The following is a 15,706-nucleotide window of genomic DNA, read 5'->3' on the forward strand; positions in this document are numbered from 1 at the left end:
CTATATTGATCCTTCTGTAGCTTTCACCTACATGCTGAAAAACAGCATTTCCTCAAAAAACAAGACTGTGGAACAATATCTTAATAACTCTAAAGATTATTACCTAAAAACTGGCCAATGATTTGTCAAGACTTTCACATAATCACTGCCAATGCTGGACTGCACTATCAGATGGAATATTCTGGCACAGATTTATCTCATTACTCTGAAATGTATTTTCCATTTCATAATGTCATTTAAGATTAGCATATGGAACTCTAGAAATACACCAGAATATTGTTTATGCACATGTTAGTCTATTCACATCTAAAAAGACACTCTAAGTTCCTGAAAGAAGACTACAAGCCTAAAATTCCAATTTGAAGTTTTTAAATGGGGAAAATATGATAAATTTTAGATACAGAAATATTGTATTCCCTGATATGCCATGTTGTGGTCTACAGAGTTTAGGTGATGTATGGAAAACAGCAGTGAATTACACCACCACTCACTTTATGGCGCTTTTACACCAATATATTTGGGTGGTGACAAATTCTGCATAGAGTATTATGCTGTACATGATAATTTAGTTAGGCTAGAGAGCACACCTAAGTAGGTCAGTACATCGTATGACAGTAGATGTCTTAAACACAGAGTGATACACCGACACATATCAATTGAAAACCAGAACAACTTACCTAGTTATGCCGTGTTAGCACAGAAAAGACATCTACAGACCATTCCAAATTTTCAGGAAAATGAAATAAAGACATATAAGAGTACTTGTTCATCTAACGTCAGCAAAGGTTTTGTATATGGAAGCCAAAATTCCTTTTTGGTTTAGCTGCTAGTAGGAACATAAGTTGATAAACTGACTGTCTTCTAAAACATTTTTGCCTGTTTGGCATCGAATATGTGCCTGTTTGGTGAACAGTATAATGAACACAAAGAATTACCATGTTAAGGTGTTCTGTGAGATCTGTGCAATATCCAAGAACTCTCCTGGAGGCTTGAAAGTGATTTGGTAACATGGTCTAGGACTGACAGTGATTGTAAGACTGGTATTCCACCAACTTGGTAAAAATCCAGCTTATTATTTTCACTTACAGACTGTAGGCGTATATTCTAAGAAATATGATAGGTATAATCTATATAACTAGTTTTGAACATTAAGATGTGATTGAAGTGCTTCCTTTCTTTTCACTGACCATAGAAGGCAGCACAGAATCGCAAATTGACTTCTAAGCAAATAAGAAATAGGTGATGTGGTACCACTCCTAGCTGCGGTTATACACTGCAATAAGAACTGATACTCATTAGTTAAAACGTCCACATGGAGAACAAGAGCTTTATCTGATTGAGCTCAGGTAGGGCAAGGACTTTCCCAAGACATTTTTAAAGCTATTGACAGTGTAACAGACTGATTGGCTCAAAATAATGAAAATGGGTCAAACACAACTCACATGCTCTCACTGTCTTCACTTGTCATCAGCCATACCCCTGCAAAATACAGTACAGGAGCATGGAGCTGTTGATCACATGTGTTGCTCAGTAATGCACATTTTCCTTACAGCATAAGTTGAATCCCACACTGGTACAGTAGCTGCTGTGGTTAAGCAGTTTGCAAATAATTTATGAAGATACATGCAGAACCTCATCTGCACTGGTACATGGATCTCTGATCAACGTGGGGTTTCTTTGGTCTCATTGAGAAGATGCCTGTAATCAGTTCATCAAATGTCAAATTTACTCATCATCATTCCCTGACCAACTGTTCTCCTGGATTTAGATTTTCATAGTACCAAGGGACCTGTCTGATCATGTTTTGCACTGGCCCTTTTCACATATAGGCAAAACATAACAAGCTTCTGAGTTTGAAGAGCATTATGGATGCAGTCTTCAGGTGATCAGGAGCATTCAGTTATGGCTAGCTAAAGGTTCTGTACACTGAACATCACTAGTGAAGCAGTTTTTGCTTGGTGAGATGTGACAGTTGCTAGATGGATTGGTTAAAATGTGACCAACTTTAAGGTAACTTAACCTTCAGTGGTACACTTAACAGTCTTCTCAGTGAGTAAATCCATTGCAAATTAAATACTATTTACACTAATAACAGGGGAAGACTCTATCCAGAGCAGCAGCACAATCTAAAAATTATACACACATTAGCAAAGTCATTCAGTTGTGTCTTTGTTTTAATGAATTTTTTTAAACATTTGTATCATCAGACAAAACATTTAGGTGATGAGAAAATATTTATTTCCAACAGCATGGATTTTGAAAGTTAGTTGGAAGAAGGTGTGTTCAATGCTATGATTTTTCCAATGCTGGGTCAGTTGAAACAGTGTGTCATAGTGCAGATATTAGCCAGTTACTTTAAGGAAATGCAAAAAGACATAGTGAAGTAGGAAGTGAGTACAAACACTCAAGGCAATAAAAATGTAGAATACTGACACATGGCTGAAAAAATGTACTTTTTGTAATGCTCTTTTAGTATTACACAAAACTAGCAACCCACTTTAAAACATTCTTTGTCAGCAACCATACTTCTGACCATATGGAATTATTAAATTTAATACAGTCTTTTAGCTGGAAGAGATATTAATGTCTAACGCTCATATCAAACACTTTAGATTTTGTTATTAGCTTTGCTTGTTATTTAAGATAGTTTCATGGTACTGCCCCAGTATCACATAGGTTTGGGTGTTTTTAATTGATTTGTACAGAAACATGCAAATAGTAATGCATGAGGACTTTATATATTTGATTATAATTGGATGTATTATTGATAGAGCACATCAAGCTTTTTTAATTACATTTTATGCTGAACTGTTCCATTCCCACACCTACCAATTGCCATCACGGTTCTCATGGCTTACCAGGTAAGGCCAGAAAGCAGAGAAAGTAAGAATGTTTTTACTTAGGTCATATATTAATGAAAATAATTATTTTATACATAGATATATCTATCTACATATAATTAGATTACATGGCATTTTTATCAGCATGAAATGTAAAAAAAAAATAGTTCTCCAGACACCCCAAACTAGTAGGAAAACACAGTCAACTGGCACAATAACACTCTTAGACCAGTTTTGTATAAGGCTTCAGTTTTCCTGATGAATGGGACTAAATTTTTAGGTAGGTCTGTATACATTTTAGTCATTATAACTGTTTTATGTCACAATATATTCTTAATAAAATAAAAACTCTTATGTTGTAGTTAAAGATAGCTAGTTACCTTGTAGACAAATATGACCTTTTAGAGAGTAGGCTGTGTCTAAATATAAGAATTAAGGTGCTTCCATATTTTTGCTTTCATTCTTAAAAAGTACCACACATAAACAATTGCAATAACTGCTTGCAAACATGCTTTTCTTTGGCTTTTACCATGTTTTTAATAGCATGTGATCCCCCATTGAGGAATTTTATATAATTACTTACTTGATTTTGTAAAAATTCTGTTGTAAAACTTAATGGAACAAAATGTTGGATGTATTTCCTTTGTCACAGCTACATTTTTTTCTCTTCCTCTCTGAATTTCCATTTGCATCGAGCAATGACTGCAAGCAACAATAAATTTAAAGCTAGATTCTTTGCACGTTGTAAACTGGGTAGGACCAGGAGTTACTGACAAAACCAGCTGGTCATGCAAGATTAGCAAATCCTCTGTATTCCAACGCATTGCCATCTAATCTGTCCCATTTCCCCTGACACATACTAACACAATGAAGCTGGACAATGGTTCAACAGCAAGTGCATGTGATAGTTCTGGCAAGACTATTTGTGTTTTGATTAAGCACATATTTTATCCAGGAGGGGCTAGAAAAGCAGAGCCTTTTTCTTCAGGTCATTCCGTTTCCAGAGCGCCAGACGATCAAATTCCTCAATGCTCATTTTGAAGACTTCCTGGAACTCTTCAGGAGACAAATGCCTCTTGAAAATGAAAATATAAAAGGTATCATTTAGCTCGTCTGTGCACAGAAATATTTCTGCCCTTCCTAAGTTTTAAAACACATTGCAAAAATATTCATTAAGATTTGCATTTTCATTCCCCAGGTGGTTCTGGAAAAGACTACATCAAAACCAAATTAGCTCAGAGGAGCTGGGAAATGAAATTATTGATGGCAGTAGTGACTTCTGAAAAAAAACCAGTTCCAACTGAGCAGAAGGTATGGTTTTGGGAAAAAGATGCATTTATACATGGTGCTTGATGACAGAGCACACTGAGAAAAAATTAAGCTGTTCCAAGAGACTTCGAAGAGATTGATAACAATGCAGTTGCCCAGTTTTTTTGCCTTGATCTTTAATGAGAGCAGTGGACACCACACTAGTCCACTAATGGCAGCCTTATAACAAAGAAGAGAGCACACTGCCAAATTCCTAAATCCAGAATGTGCTTATCCATGGGGACAGATTCATATCAGAAGTCCAAAATGGATAAATTTGAGGGTTTTTTTAATTACAGAATCATGATGTTTTTGTGATTCAATATTAAAAAACAAAAAGAAGAGAGAGGAAAATGGGAGAATATCAACATAAAGAATTGGAAGGAATTAGGATAACAATTGGCTAACAGTTATTATTATATACACAGAAAAGGCAGAAAACATAAATGTATGAATTAGAAATGAATATTATATAAAAATCTTCTGATAATTTTGGACTAACTCTTGCTTAAGCAATTCAGTAGTATCAGTTATGGTCCCCTGTTTCTGATGTCTTAAGCACACACCATATAAAAGGGACAGATTTAGTACAAAGAAAACTACAAATTGCAATTTTGAAACATAGTCTCTCCTCTTCCACAATGATGTCCGTGAAACCTGGGGCCAGCCCTGCAATCTAACCCTTCCTCCTCAACAGAGCTTTTGATTTGAAGTTCCCCAGACCCAGTTCTTCTTCCAGGCCCATGTGAGCAGCCTCAGTCTGGGCACCTTGGTTTCTGCTGAAGCACCACCTACCTCCAAAAATTAGGTTCCCCAAAGCTGCTTAGCACAAGAAATACTTGGACATGATTCACACAGAAGAATTAAGCTCATCACACATTAGACAACTGTGTTATTTCATGGGAAGGATATCGGCCCTTTGCTTTCATTTCATTGCCTTCTAGTTGCAGGATTTCCCAGGAGGTGAGAAACCTGGATTAAATGTCTTCATCACCTGGAGGAGGCTCAAAACACCATCTAGTCCCCATTACTCACTCTCAAGAGGCATGTTGGCAAACCAGCCAGGAAGGTGGAGGTACAGTCCTCATGAACATGAATAATGCTACCAGCAAACATAGAGTGCAAGATGCAGAAAGAAAAGAGGAACACAGCACTCCTCACAGGAAGGGGAACCACTGGGTCATTTGGACTGTGTTTTTATGGTTAACTCAAAGAGGCCAAGGTTGTGTATGATTTGAACCAGGTCTCAGCATCATCTGGAATAGTGCTTGCTACCATTAGCCAAAATTGTGTCTAGGAGCATGCTAATTGTCTGTGTCTGGGAGCATCCCACAGTGGTTTACCTCACCAGGATGGACACAGCTCCACTGGTCCTACCCTACAAAGCTCTTTTTTTTTGACAAATTTGAAAACAAAATGTTACTTCCCACTTATTAACAGTGAGTTTATCTTTGTAAAGTAAATTAATCAAGGAAAATGAAACTGTAAGAGATCACTACATTTAATTACCTTGAACTGTCATTGTAGGCCCTTGTGGTTTCTTAAAAAAGGACAGCCTTGTTTTTTTTTCCCTTGAGATTCCACATATTCAGAACAAGAGTGACTAAGAGTTTGGAACTGAGCCTTCATTTCTCATTCGACCAATGACAGCAACCCACCATAAGCAGTATGCATAGCATGGAACAAACACGCCATGCATATTTGGCAGAGGAGATCTTGTTTTGCATGGAAATGAGCAACATCTGACAATGTATTTTAGAAACAATCTCTCACTGACAGAACTTCATTCTACCAAGTTTGGAAAGAAACAGTAACTTATCTCTGCATTGATTTTTTTTTAAAAGATATTTTCCTGGTAATCCAGTGGACAAATGTGAGCTTCAGCAATTTTGCATAACAAGGAACACATTTGTAAGTTGTAGGACTGAAAAAGAAGTCTGGGTGAACTAAACCTATCACATTTTTGGTGGCTGTGTGACAAAGCCGTGACAAACTGTAGTTAGAGAAACTCAGAAAGCATATACCTTGCAGGTAAATCCAATGATTCAGTATCATAGGAAATATATAACTTTAAAAGGAATGTGTTCACCTTTTTTTCTTTTTCTTGTAAACTGCACCACATCTTCCTAGACACTGCTGTGGTCTCATCAGATTTGTTTCAATACTGAAGATCAATGAAGGAACAGCCAGCAAGTCTTAAGAGTCAGCCCTTAAGCATTTCCTGCAGGGTGCCAAATACTTGCTACACCTTTACCACACAATGAAACTTGCCATCAGTCTCAGTACAAGCTCTGCAATCCTTCCTTTCCTCTCCAAGGCCGTACCTTGCAATTTGTCCTTTTGCTTTCAGACTGCATGCATCTATCCAAGCCAATATGAACTAAGTGTGTGCTCTGCTCGTATCTACATGACCTCGCCTTCATTCCTTACATGCACTCATTTTCTGATTATACTGAAGTTTTGTTTTACACCAGTATCACTTTTTTTTTCATCCTCACAACACTTCTCAGTTAGCGTTCCCTGGTCCAAAAGCAGTTGAGAGTTTCCAGTCCAGGGATGCAATAGCAATGATTGACATGAGGAAAGCACGAGCTCATATATTTCCACCTCCCATTCCACTAGGCAGTTTCTTTGCATTTAATTCTTCTCCACATACTGTCCCTCCCCTCAAGGACTACCAACCAGACTTTAAACTCAGCAAAGTTTCTTACTCCATCAATGCACTATCCACACTCAAAATTAATTCTAATAGGAAGAAACACTTCCCTTTTGGCCTGAATCCTGTCTGAGGACACCAGTCTGCCCAGGGTAGCAGAATTCCCACTGCCTCGCCTGTCCACTGTCTCAGAAAATTTTACCACCTCTTTCTTAAGAATGGGCTCTAGCTTTGGGACCAACTCTAGAAGCAGCAATGATTACAGTTCTGTCTGCAAATTTTGGAATAAACCTTGATCCCAGAAAGATGTCATCAAACTGGCAAAGCTTCAGATAAAAGTTACAAAAGTAATCATGGTTTGAAGAGTTTGATTTATGAGGACAGACCAAAAGACCTAAGTACGCAAAAGCTTAGCCAAATGATGACTAAGGGAAAATATGGTAAATGTCTACAAGTATTTGATAGGTCTAAACACCATGGGAATAGGGCAGTGTGGGAAGTTTGTGTTCATACTTTTCTTTGTATGTGTGATGTTAAATTTTGTGTGCATTATTGTTGGGAGTTTCTTAAACCTTATAGCTTTAAAACGTAGAGCTCTTCCCAAAGGCAGAGAGAATGTACCACTAAGAAATCTTAGATTGATTTATCTTTCTTCTCGGCTATTTGAATATTAATTTGTCTTTACTGAAGCGTTACCTTGTCTCATTAGTTAAACAAAAGAAGGGAAATTGAAAATCATGCATGGGGAATAGTGAGGATATTTATCTTGAGGTATGAGAGAAGACGTGTGTGTAAAACTATGCTTTACAAGGTCAAGAACATGACTTCTTTTTTGGCGGGGCATTGGATCAGCTATGTTAATAGTGCATCACTGGGCCATTAAAGGAATTGCCAAACTTATTAGTAAAAGTAACATTCGTTTCCCTTTTTTACTACTGTTGGCTTTGTTTACATAGGAAGTCTGGGCATTTTACAGTGTGCTAGTAACTGATTCTTAATTCCCTTTGTGACAATTTGGCCATATTCAGGCAGCTTAACTCAATCTGCTTTGCTGTTCTGCACCAACAGCAAAGCTAGGCACGTTGCAGATACTGAGGAGAGTATAGAGGACCAGACTAAGGTTAACTTCTGGCTACATTCTAAACTGGCTGTATTTAAGTGATCTCAATTTGGCAGCTGAATAGTGATGCCAACATGATGCTACCTGAAAGCCTTGCTAAAAGATAGTCCTTCACTAAAAAGTTAAGAGCTCATGGAATCAGAACATCAGTATTTTGAATATACACCAGTACAGGCTGGAGGTCGAACTGCTGAAGAGCAGCTCTGCAGAGAGAGACCTGGGAGTCCTGGTTGATAATAAACTGAACATGAGCCAGCAATGTGTCCTCATGGCCAAGAAGGCCAATGACATCCTGGGATGCATCAAGAAGAGTATGGCCAGCAGGTTGAGGGAAGTTCTTCTCCCTCTCCACTCTGCCCTGGTGAGGCCTCATCTGGAGTCCTGTGTCCAGTTCTGGGCTCCTCAGCTCAAGAGGGACAGGGAACTGCTGGAGAGAGTCCAGCACAGGGCCACCAAGATGATCAAGGGTATAGAACATCTTTCATATGAGCAAAGATTACGGGAACTGGGGCTGTTTAGTCTGGAGAAGAGGAGATTGAGGGGTGATCTTATTAACATTCATAAATATCTAAAGGGTGGGTGTCAGGAGGTTGGGACATCCCTTTTTTCTATAGTAGCTAGCAACAGGACAAGGGGTAATGGGATGAAGCTGGAACACAAAAAGTTCCATTTAAACATAAGAAGAAGCTATTTCACCGTGAAAGTGATGGAGCCCTGGCACAGACTGCCCAGAGGGGTTGTGAAGTCTCCTTCCTTGGAGGTCTTCAAGACCCGCTTGGACATGTTCCTATGTGACCTGATCTAGGTGAACCTGCTTCTGCAGGGTGGGGTGGACTAGATGATCTCTAAAGGTCCCTTCCGACCCCTACCATTTTATGATTGTATGATTCTATGATACTGACATGTGAAATTGCCAAAAGGACTACTGCATATTTTTGTTTTGAAATGCTGTATGAATCTGTGGCTTGTAAAGTCAATACTGATAATTTATTGTTGTTGTTCTGGATAGCATTTTGTGTCAGCTTGCATGAGAAGGCAGAAGAAAACGGTGAGCCTCTATTTCAGTAAAGTGTTGAGGATCCACCAGATGCCTCCACGAGTCACAGCAGTGGCTTTGTAGGGAAGACGGGAGTCATGTCTCCAGGAGCACAATCTCATCTGCACTGACAGCATTTTGGATTAGAGATACAGGATCACAACCTCTATCCCAGACAAAACCAGGACAGGATCCCACTTTGCGTAGCTTGAAGGTAGCCTGCAGCTTGGGAATCGAATGCTGCTGCTGTCATTCCTCAGCTGGATATGAACTATAGGGCACAGCACTGTGTAAGAAGGGTCACCTTGCTGTATTTATGTAGCTAGCTCTCCTAAAACATACAGATGCACAATAGAAAAATTAAAATGCAAATGTTTCTTATTAAGACATACAGAACTGAGCAAGGGCTGAGCTAAACCTCTCTACTGCAATGCAACCACTATAATGGAAAATCCTCATGGTCTATGAAACACGATCATTAAAATGAGCAGTGCAGATAGACGCTCATTTTGAGTCTCTGAGAACAAAAGTAATTAATCGCATATTCAAATCCTTGCTCCACAGTGTTAGCTCAGAAAAAAAGCGATTCTTTTTGCTGTAAATTAATGAGGCTTGTCTCTATTTTTATGTGGCTTCTTAAAAAAGCCACTAATCATTCCAAATAGAGTTACAAAATTTATTTGATTCAATGAGATTTCTTTTCCCTGAGAATGATTATGCTTTTAATGAAATTCAGAGATCTGCAGAACTAATACTTAGGCATGGCATTACGGTGAATAAGCCACAGGAAGGGAAAATTGCAATTAACCTACAGCCATCCTGCAGTAAGCTGTGATCAGGTCATGCTGCACAAGCATGTTTATTCTGTGTCAGTAATTGGATGGGAGTCCTCATGTGAAAACCTGCTGATGTAGGAAATTCAGAGGATATGGTACTTCCTCATGAGTCAATATTGAACCAATGAAGCAACAGAGTGGATGGCAGGAGGTGATGAGTTGAAGACTAGAAAAATCAGAGTCTTAATTCCTAGAGGTCACTTAACATCTCATGTTTGTTTCTCTATGTTATCTTCATAGGAACTGACAACTGAGCATTACATTGTCTTTACTTGAAACCACAGTGAATCTTCTAGCTAGTCTCTATTTGAAGGGCTCTGTTTTATAGTGTGTAATTCTAAACAGTTGTCCATTTTTGTTCAGTCCCTGTAACAGTTCCAATCTCTGATCCATAAAATCCAGAGGTAAAAGCTACAGGATCTTTTCCAGAGTCTTCAAAATGCAAAATATTCAAACTAAGCTAGGATTTCATGACAAAGGTTTACTCACGGGTAAATGAGCATTCATGTAAACAACCAAATGTTAGCTCTTTAGGGTAGTGCAGAGGTTTTGTTAATGTGACAGTTTTTTTCTGTATTAAGATTTAGGATGTTAGAAGCATCTCAACATTTGGAATAATAATAGCCTCCTCCCTTCGGCAGTTTTTCTCCTCTCCCTTCCCCCTCCATTCCTTTCTTGTGTGCCTCTCAAAGTTAGACCAAACATTACTTTCAGGTGCCAAATCGAATATATTTTTTTAAAATTCTGTGTATTGAATTTACTGATTTTCAAATTCTCATTTTGCTTTCACAAGGTCTTTACTCTTTATCCTTCTTTCTGTTTCACTGCTGGGGCTCAGCAGGTTTTTCAGAGGTGTCTTCTAAGCTTGCTGCGTGGCTAATTACAAAGCTGTAATTAACCATGTGCTATGTTCCCAAGGGAGTGTTGAAAGTTATGCTTATCTACAGAGTAATTAAGCTTCATGCTCAATAAATATTCCAAACTATTAAGTAATTATATGATAAGGGAAGGAAAGTTAAGAAATGGCATGATTTGCCACCTAATGAACTTCAAAAGATACCAAAAGATAACTAGAGCAGCTCCACTGATGAGGGAATGAGGCAGTGAGTGCTACAACTGTGGTTATGCTAGATGAGGGCACTTAGTCACAACAATGAACTGTCTGAGCACTCATGTGACTGAGCCTTGGCAGCAGTTGTAGATGCCCCTCTCTCTTCTGCATCTAACACAGCAATGTAAGTGGAGACCTAGGCTCCTGGGAAAATAGTGTAACAGAAGCAGTGAGGAAAGGAGCCTGAAGCATTTCCTCATGCCAGTGTCACTCTGAACATCTGTACAAGGCCTGACAACCCTTTCGGGAAAGAAATTTCTCCTCATATCCAGCCTCAACCTCCCTTGGAACAACTTGAGGCCGTTTTCTCTTGTTCTATTGCTTGTTACTAGGGAGAACAGATTGACCTCCACCTTGCTACAGCTTCCTTTCCTTTCAGGTAGTTGTAGAGAGTGATAAGGTCTCCCCTGAGCCTTCTTTTCTCCAGGCTAAACAGCCCCAGATCCCTCAGCTGTTCCTCATATGAAATGTGCTCCTTTACTGGCTTGGCAGCTCACCTCTGTATCCTCTCTATATCCTCTCCAGCAGCTCAATGTCCTTCTTGTATAGAGGGGCCCAAAACTGGGCACAGTGTTCAAGATGCAGCCTCACCACAGCCAAGTACAGGGACATGATCACCTCCCTACTCCTGCTGACAACAGAAGCCATTAACTGCTGATAACCTGAAGCCATTTTCTCGTGTCCTAAGACTCCTTACTTGGGAAAAGAGACTGACCATCTTCTCACTACAATCTCCTTTCAGGTAGTTGCAGAGAGTAATACGGCCTCCCCTCAGCCTCCTCTTTTCCAGACTAAACACACCCAGTTCCCTCAGTTGCAACTCTTCATACTGCTGCTCCAGATGCTTCCTCAGCTTTGTTGCCCATCTCTGGACATCTAACAAGCTGAAAAGATACAAGTATTTTTCTCAGGGATTTCAATATATTATTTACTCATTACTTATTCAACCAAACAAGCTTTTTCATACTGACACTGACATAAGTAATTGCCTTCATCTGACTGACTATAAAAAATATCATATAATTAACATGATCATTCATAAATAAAATGAAAACTATAAATACATAATTAATCATGAAAAAATATAGAAGACTTAGAGGTTCAAAAATTTAATTTCAGTTAGGTAGAAAACATCTTATTCTTAAAGCAGATTTTTCAGCTTTCCTTAGTTTGGGCTTTAGCACATCTGTGATATGAATGCTCCACATCTAATCTCTGTTTACTCCCACAGCGTTTCCACTCTGATAGGAATTAGCTTTCATACATATCACATCATTTCTGATGCATATTTTCATTTTATAACAGCTCCTTTTGTGAGGGCTTTGAAAACTGATACAGACAGCCAGCACTGATCACAACACGATCATATGCCTAGAATAAGAAACACCACACAAACGTTTTTCAAGTTAAACAGCGTGAAATTCCACTGAAGTCAGTGACCTGTACTTTTTCACTCCAGGTTATGAGCTTCATCTTTAAGTGAGCCCATAACCAAAAATCTAGCCCCAAACTACAAACTGTACTTCTCTACATTAAAAGACACAGCAGTTTTGCACTGATTTTCCCCATCTGATCTCCAGGGGAGGTAGGATGCACAACATTACTTGTATGAATGACAACTCGGAGCTGGGGCTGTTATAAATTCAGGCTCAATTACTGGAAAACAGTCCTAAAATGGTTGCAGCCCAAATGGCTAGAACCCAGGGTGATTGTTGAATAAAAACTAATGGAAAAAATGTCATCCCTAAAACAAATCCAGACAAGCAGATTCAGGAGGGAAAGCATGTTTGAATTAATCTGAGCACTCTGTTCAAACAAGACCGCACCCATGTTTAAATCTCGTATTTCTGTTTACAAGAGAACACGGTGGCAGATGGAGGTTTGCTACTTGACATTCCAGAGCATTTTCTTCCTTAGCAATTGTTTCAGTGTATACTTGTTAAAGAAGGAATGAACAAGCTCAAACAGAAGTGGAATAACTTACTTTCTACTGTGTTTGATAGGCATGAATGCATAATGCTTTTAAGTCTCTGACATTCAAAAGAAAAGGCTAAAGAAACTAAGATACATTAAGATAAGAAAATAAAAGGAAAACACTAAAAGACGGTTTCCAAATGGAAGACTAACTATGCTGGCTTTCAAGACTACCAGCCTGTGACCACAAAAGAAATCTTATACTCTGTGATTAAAGCAACTTCAGAAGGAAGAAAAAAACATAAAAATCCATGCAGCTGGGCATGAACCATCAATTTGGATGTGCAAGCACCAAACCACATTGCTGTGACTAACAGGTAAACAATATCCAATCCAAGATAAGAGAATCAAGTGCATGCCAAGCCCTAAATTGTAAAAGATATTCAAGTACTTAAAAGAGATCTCAAGATTTTCAAAAGTGTTCATAAACCCAACTTGCTTTGAAAGAAAAACAACAGGCCATGTTGAACACCATTGTGAAACCAGCAGGTAAGGAATGCTCTAATGTGCACCATCCTGGAAACTCAGAATTTAAATTGTCCAAAATAGGGAAGTTTGCTCCAGGACACTCACACTTAACCTCCTGCATAATAAAATGATCTTCTTGACAAAATGTTCCAAGAGAAACCAGATTATGGTTGGTTGTTGTTTTCCAAATGCTATTGAAGAAAGAGAGACAAATAACCCTATTTTGTAATTATATTATGTTAAGGTTTGGTCTTCACAGAATATACCAACCTAAGCAGATTATGGACTTATGGAGGTCTTCAAAGCAGAGCCAACTTGAAAATTAGACCACTTGTCCTGCCGAGTTTTACATGCCTGCACGGACAGAGACTTTACAGCCTCTTGAATAACCTGTTCCACTGCAATACTCTCCCATTGGAGAACTCTTTCCTTATATTTAATTCTAATTTCCCTTCCTGGAACTTGATATTGTTGCCTCTTGGTCTTCCAAGCGCCTACTTCTGAGAAGGGTATATTCTCTTCTATAACCCTTTTATTGTAAACATGAGCTGCTAATCCATCTTCAGTTTGTTTTCCAACAGGACCTTCAGGTAATTTTCTGCAGAGCTGTTTCCTCCTCATCTTGTGCTGAAAAATGACATTATTCTGTCACAAGTGCAGGAATCTGGACTTGCCTTCATTGAATTTCAGGAAATTCCTGTCAACCCATACTTCTAGCCTAGTCATGGCCCTCTGAACAGAGGCTCTGCTCACCTAAGCATCAACTGCTGTTCTTCCAAGTTTGTGTCACCTGTAGATGCGGTGAGGGATGCAATTCCTCTTCTTCATCCAGACAGTACAATCCAGCCCTGTGCTACTGCTTTGTTTTTTCTGCAGCATTGTCTGAATTACTTGTTCTTTACCATTTCCCGTTAGAATAGCTCATGGGAATGCTGCTCCATCCATCTAATGTTAGAATAAACAGCGCTCTGGTAGAAAAGAACATCTAAAAAAAAAATCCTGAGCCAAAACCTTATCTCATACAAATTCTTCACATTTCTAATCAGTTTATACTAAACGGAGATCCAGGCTATTCATTCAAAAGCCAGAGTGCCAGTAAAGCATTTAAAAATCAGCAAGTCATTTATTATAACCAGTTCTCAATCCTGCATGTATTAGTTCACTGTTGGCATAAACATCTCCTGCAGGAGCACAGGAACAGCACACTTCTGCCTCACTGCTGAGTTAGAACAAGCAAACAAAACCACGCTGAGTGTTTTTATGCTTAGATAGATACGCTTTTGAGGAAAGAATTCCTATTATTTGAATGCATTTATTACCAGTTGAGCCTTCCTAATCTCTAGATATCTCTTGGGTTTATGCTCATGCTTTTAGACATGAAAATATTTTTTACTAATCTTTAAAATAATTTTTTTGTATAACAGCATAATCTAAAAGATACTCACAATGGGAGTCAGGAAAACACTACCATCCATGGAAACCCCACACTTCTGCAATCTTTGACCACCAGCTGAGGCCTAAATGGCAGCCTCCCTCAATCTAACCCAAACAGCTGCTATAATTTACTTGTAATTCACTTTTCATGACTGGAAGGTTGATCACGTGTGAGATATCCCTAACATACTGCACACAGCAAGAGTGCTTTCAGGTTTGATAGCTGACAATGGTTCTAGGTCTTCTTTCATTGACACCATCTGTACCCTGTCCACAGTCGTCACATTCAGGAGCTTGTTTTAATTCGCAGCAGTGAGAACAAAGTGAGGCTTCAGCCCCTCAAACTGATCAGAATAAAACTAGGATATTAGAACATGGATTTTTTTTTCTTAAAATATTTTCCTAGTAAACCACTCTACAGTTCGGGTAACACATGGGCTGGGCAGTGCTATCATCTTCACCATTTCTCTAGGCACAATCCAGCCCTTTCACAAATGACATTGGATGTTCAGGATGAAAACAGAAGACCAATCAGAAACCAGTTTTGCCTGGAGAGAACATGTTCCTCCTAGAGATCTGTGAGCATTGAATCATTGAATCATACCTTCTAGAGAATGCAAAATGGAGCTCAAGAAAAGCTGAAATCTAACCTTGATACCTGCTTCCAGCATTCCTGGTGTTACCCCAAAATCTTGAACATACCATGATATGCTCAGTGGGTCCTCTACTAACAGATGGGGTGGGGGTGAGTGTCTAATCCTAGAATCATAGACTAGTAGGGGTTGGAAGGCACCTTTAGAGATCATCTAGTCCAACCCCCCTGCAGAAGCAGGTTCACCTAGATCAGGTCACATAGGAACATGTCCAGGCAGGTCTTGAAGACCTCCAAGGAAGGAGACTCCACAACCCCTCTGGGCAGCCTG

At 39.0% G+C, this 15,706-nt stretch overlaps 1 protein-coding gene across 9 annotated transcripts in view; it reads right to left on the bottom strand.

Annotated features, from left to right (window-relative positions):
- Positions 1 to 2,172: 2,172 nt before the first annotated feature.
- ABLIM2 (actin binding LIM protein family member 2) overlaps positions 2,173 to 15,706 on the bottom strand; it is a 153,494-nt gene continuing 139,960 nt past the window's right edge. For all 9 annotated transcript variants that reach the window (XM_061993292.1, XM_061993298.1, XM_061993293.1 and 6 more), the window contains one exon: positions 2,173 to 3,915. In XM_061993292.1, the coding sequence (XP_061849276.1) occupies positions 3,802 to 3,915 (114 nt within the window). In that variant the 3' untranslated portion in view covers positions 2,173 to 3,801. The remainder of the gene's footprint in view (positions 3,916 to 15,706) is intronic.

Source organism: Colius striatus, chromosome 3, assembly GCF_028858725.1.
Source record: "Colius striatus isolate bColStr4 chromosome 3, bColStr4.1.hap1, whole genome shotgun sequence".
In the NCBI taxonomy this organism is placed as follows: Eukaryota; Metazoa; Chordata; class Aves; order Coliiformes; family Coliidae; genus Colius; species Colius striatus.